The 5,695-nt window shown below is 40.3% G+C and overlaps 1 protein-coding gene across 1 annotated transcript; it reads left to right on the top strand.

Moving 5' to 3' along the window:
- The first annotated feature begins 4,312 nt into the window (after positions 1-4,312).
- On the top strand, positions 4,313-5,430 carry LOC145096328 (uncharacterized). Its single transcript, XM_079034078.1, has 2 exons — positions 4,313-4,766; positions 4,997-5,430. Exons 1-2 carry the CDS (start codon positions 4,313-4,315, stop codon positions 5,428-5,430), a joined length of 888 nt encoding a protein of 295 aa, XP_078890204.1.
- Positions 5,431-5,695: the final 265 nt, after the last annotated feature.

The following is a 5,695-nucleotide window of genomic DNA, read 5'->3' as shown; positions in this document are numbered from 1 at the left end:
CCTCGACTACGGGTTTGTCCTTTGGCAGCAGCTCATTCAGAGCCTTTCTTCAACTTCTCGACACTCTGAAGTGTCGCTGGCCCGGTTCTGGATCTTGATCACAAGATGGGCCATGGACCGGTTTGACGTCCAATCTGCTGACGGTGCACCGATGTCTTCGATTGGTACGTTCCACACCATGAAGATCATCGTATCTGCTGCATCGAAATTCTCCTTCATTGGCTCTATCCCGGAGTCGATGTATGGTAGTGTGCCATCCGAAAGCAGTATGATCAAAACGATCAAGGAGTTAGGGCCATCTGGTCCAAGGGAACTGACACCGGACATGCTGCGATCAATTCATGATGCTGACAAACCGGTGGCAAGGGGTAAGAAGGCAGACAAGGGGAAGAAACCATCAAAAGCCCCAAAACCCACTCCCAAGAAGCATCTCCGCGAGCTAAACGAGAAGGTTGATCAACTTCTCGCCTCCTCTTCCAATCAGCAGTCATCCTTATCTGAAGCTGCCCTTCAGAGGATAGTTGATGCCTTCTCTAGGGCTCAACATGACTCAGTGGCCTCTGCTACTGCTGCAATAGACGCCTCCACCCGAGCTTGTGAGGCTGCGACCGAAAAAGTCGATAAACTATTCCATGACGCTACAATCCTGCTGCAGTCTATGCAGGAAAGCGCCGAAGCCACCAAAACAACTCTGGAACCACTTGTTAATCAATTGGCCCAGTTTGTAAAGACGGAGTTATCCTCGTTCGCTACCCTCAGACAAAACCTTAGCGATGACAACTCGGCACTCCGTGCCTCCATTGAAGCCCGCTTGGCAAAGCTACAAGAGGATCTTGCGGCTGAAAATAAACTAATGGACGTCCTGGCAAGTAAGACTACTGGCCTCAAGGTCAAGAGCACCCAACTTTCCAACTCCGAACAACAATTGGAGGCTTTTCGATCCGAAAGGGAAATCATCAAGACGTGTGTTTCGGATGTCCACGCCGCTCTGTCAAACATCCTGGAAGCACACGACCCCATTCTCAATCACTCGGTGAGGCGTACCCTCGCTGAGAAACTCTCTCCGGCCATGGCTCTCTTGAGTAAAATTGAAGGCCTACCCAGTTTCGTGTCCATTCCGAAACAAGGGGGAGATGAGAAGAAAGGATCGAAACCACCTCCTTCCTCTAAAGCAACTCACACAACAGAACCACCCCCAACTGGTCATGCCTCGGTTTCGGGTGTGAAGGACAAGGGCAAAAACATTGCAGAGGGAGGAGATGAAGATGAAGATGAAGATGAAGACAAGGAGACTATTGCGGACATGTTAAAAAGAAAGAACAGTCGCAATACTGATGACGATGTCAGTCGTGTGGCACGTGAAGCTGAAGAAGCCGAACGTAAACAAAAAGAAGCCAACGATCTCCTTGAGAGCCGAAAGCTGCTCTTCCCTGCCTGGACCAGGGATCGACTGATAAAAGAGGCCATAGAGACCCCTAGTATACTATGGCTCGAGCCGGTGATATCATTCGACTGCATCAACTCGGTCGATTCGCAATTTGATATGCCGCTGACTCGAAAGGCGTTCATCTTCCACGCCTTCTCCAACATTTTCGAAGTCCCGCATCCGAACGATGAGCTTGACAGGGAGCTCATTGACTTTTATCTGGAGGCCGCTCGCCCTCAATTCCTTACATGGAGCACCCAGAAGATTGTCAATGTTCGGGTGATGAAGCCGTTTGCCGTGGGGAGATTCACCAACGTCAAGTTCAAGCTTATCCGAGGATCTGCAAGAACTGCTCACATGATCTCTCTGGCGGATCTGCCCAATCTGAACCCTCATGATTGGATAGTCTTGTACAACATCTTGCTGACAAACGAAGCCGAATATGGTCCCATCTTAGACCATGTCAAAAGGATGCTGGCATGCTATATCATGGAGGTGGCCCTAATGGATCAGGAGGTTGCCACAGTGTTTAAGAAGAAACCGAAAGTCAAGCCTGTGGGATCGGCCAGTGATCTAAACACGATGAAAATGGGCAAGATTGATTCGAGGCGAAACTCTGTGATGTTCACCAGAGCCGAAGGACAGAAATGTCTATTCGCGTTAGCTGACAAGCACCTCTACACCACTCCCTGCTTGGAACACGTTCTATCTATCGTCAAGCGGTGTAAGGACAATTCGGCTGATGACATCAAATATTTTGAAGATATGATCAATTGGTACATCCGGTTTAGACAGACCATCCTTTCCATAACCAAGTGTCTGTTTAGTACCGTGAAGAAGAAGGTACCAGTTTCAGCTGTCGGCCCAAGTACGAAGTGATGGTCTCGCTCCAAATTGACGCAAAGGGGGAGATTGTTGGGCTGAAGTTCTGTTTTGTATTGCGTCCTTTGGGCTCATAGATTAGCCTAGTATTCTCCGGTTTGGGCCTGTCCAACCGAGAGCCTTTTTATGTATTGTATATAAGTTATCGCTTGCATGCATATTAGGTTAAGATTTAAGATTCAAGATTTCTGGTTTAGGGTTCCAGAGTTTACGAAATTGTGCTCTTGTAATCTTCCAATCCTTTACAGTTGATGTTCTTAATCGAGCTCTTCTAAGGATTTTGTTTAATCATTCGACACGTTTGATTCAAGCTGTTTGTTCTTATTATTTCGTTCTGCCTTGTTATTTATATTGTGTTTTTGCGTTTCATATTCATATACTTGTTCACGATCTAATCGATCTTTATAGATTAAAAGTTATTATTTTGATCTCAACAATGTTGTATTGAAATCATATATGCTCTTGTTGTTATTAGAAAATGTGCATTATATGTTGATGTTATACGCTGAGTTTGATGTTAAATGAACGAATCCTAATGTTTTCAATGGACATAATGAAATGTTGATATGTTCTATGTATAGGATTATATGTTGATGTTATGTGCATTTGTAATGCATTATATGTTGATGTTATGTGTATTTGAAATGCATAACTTGTTGCTAAAACATGCATTTTTTTTGTTGAATTGATCAAAGAAATGGGAGAAAAGAAGGATAGGATTAGTTGGAAGGTAGAAGGTGTAGAGAAAACATTTCTAGAAGCTTGTTTACGTGAAGTTACGATCAATGGACGGGAAAGGAGTAGTTTGAAAGCACTTTCTTGGAGGAATGTAGTTGAAACACTAAAAATTGAACATAACATTATTGCCGACCAAAAACAAATGAAGAACCGTTATGACTACCTAAAGTCAAAGTTTGGTACTTTTTTGAAGTTAAAAAACAAAACCGGTAATGTGTATAATTCAACAACCAACACCTTCAATCTTTCCAAAGAAGAATGGGAACTAGAAGCGAAGGTATTTTGTTAATTTATAAAAAATAGATTATATTGTTTTTAAATAATAAAATATTTTTTTCCAAACAGTCAAACAAACATGTGGATTCTTTGAGACGCACACCATTACCGTATCCCGACGTTTGCACACAATTGTTTGAAGGCGCGACTGCGACAGGCATGCATAGTTGGGGACCAACTTCTACCCTTCCCCGTCCTACTCAAGACTCAAGACACTATAGTTTGCATGACTTTGATGACATTGATTGCACTCAACAAGAAACTGTAGGTCTGAGTGACGAGTCATCTGCTCAATCAAAAAAACAAAAAACTACAGATACGGCAAAGAGTCAAAATAAAAGTAAAGATAAGGGTAAAGATAAGGGTAAAGATGCATCGAACTCAAGATTGCTTGAAATCGGGGAAGATATTGCCACAGTTGCTAAAATATTTGTGGAAAAGCATTCTTCTTCAGATTTGGGTGCGTGTATGGAAAAGCTGGAGAAGTTAGGATGGGGAATATTTGATCCAAGATACACTACTACTGTTGCTCTTTTTGGTGAAGGCATGGATAAGAGGCACGTATGGTTAACCATTGATCCAGCTATTTGTGAGAATTGGGTCAAGACTGTTGGAGCGCATTATGGAATGTTTCGCTAAGTAGATTTTTTGAATGTGTTGATGGTTTTTTTTGGATAACTAGATGGTTTTTTTTGGATTACTTGATGTTTGGTTTGAACTAGATGGTTTTTTTTATTACTTGACATTAATGACTTGATGTTTTGGATTACTTGATGTTTTGGATTACTAGATTATTATATGATATGAATGACTTGATGTTTTGGATGAATTTTTATGTTATATGTTGTTAATATAATTGCTATGTATTTTCAAAATAACAGATTGCTTATGGATTCGGATGAAGAAATTGCATTTTTCATGTTACTATGTTGCTAATGGTTGAATCTAGCATGCAATAGAATTGGAAGGGCAATTGATAATGATTCGGAAATGAGTGGTCATCAACATACACAAGAATTGTTACATGGAACTTCTACACAATGTCATGACCTGATACGTCTTTCACGTGAAGCATATGTACTTTTATGCAATCATTTTAGACGAAACAATTGGTTGCAAAGTAGTAGGCATATAAGCGTTGAAGAAAAGATGGCTATGTTCTTGACAACTATAGCACATAATAAACGGTTCAGGATTATCAAACGAAGGTTTCAACACTCCACAGAAACAATTCATAGATGCTTTCATGAGGTGCTAAATGCAATGATGATTTTTGCTAAAGAAGTTATAGTGCCAACGAATTCTAATGCAACCGTGAATTCCTCAGAGAGGCATCGTAAGCTAAAAGAAATCTTTCCTGGGGCAATAAGTGCGCTAGATGGAACTCTTGTACATGCAGTTGTGCCTGCTGATCAACAGACTAGCTATAGGGGAAGAGGAAAAGGTGAATGCTTTCAAAATGTTTTAGGAATTTGTGATTTTGATATGATGTTCACATTCGTATGGGCCGGTTGGGAGGGTATAACACATGATTCGCGAGTTTTGAAAGAAGTTGCATGTAACCCGACTTCAGGCTTTCCATTCCCTCCTCCAGGTTTTTAATTCTTTTTAAATTTATTATAAAATGCGATATTAAATTTCTATATATAATACTTTATTCACTCATGTGTATAGATAAATATTACCTTTGCGATGTTGCATACACCAACACTCGTGGATTTATGACTCCTTATCGCAACACGAGGTATTGGTTAGCCGACTATCGACAGCGTCGTGCGTTAACTAACGAAAAAAAATTCAATCATGCACATGCGCAACTCAGAAATGTTATTGAACGTGCTTACGGTGTTTTGAAGGCGAGATTCCCAATCCTAAAGCGAATGACTCCTTTTCCTTTTTCAGTGCAAAGAGATATAGTCGTTGCTTGTTTTGCAGTCCACAATTTCATAAGGAAATGCGATATTCATGATGAGTTATTTATGGCGTTCGACGAGAACAATGCTCAAGCACAAGGGGGACAAAATGACGGCGAAAACGTACACGATATGGAATGGGGTTCACAAGGAAATGAATACATGGATAATTTACGTGACCAGATTGCGAATTAATTGGTGTGAAATTAAATTTGTAGGATTTTATTTGGATTTTAGTATGATTTTGTGGATTTAAAAATATTTATGTTTGATTTTAATTTGTGTTTAAATTTGATTTATGCTAAATTTTGATTTTATATGGTGTTTATTTATTTTTTAATACATAATTAAGAATTTTTATTAGGTTATTTTCTAAATAAACAGTTGAATTTAATAAAAAAATAAAACAGAAGGGTAAAATGGTCATTTTAATAATTCAGCAGAACAATTCAGAGGTCCG

Source organism: Lactuca serriola, chromosome 3, assembly GCF_051521515.1.
Source record: "Lactuca serriola cultivar US96UC23 chromosome 3, Lser_US96UC23_V15, whole genome shotgun sequence".
In the NCBI taxonomy this organism is placed as follows: Eukaryota; Viridiplantae; Streptophyta; class Magnoliopsida; order Asterales; family Asteraceae; genus Lactuca; species Lactuca serriola.
The sequence above is the reverse complement of the archived record's forward strand: the minus strand, read 5'-3'. Positions and strand labels throughout refer to the sequence as shown.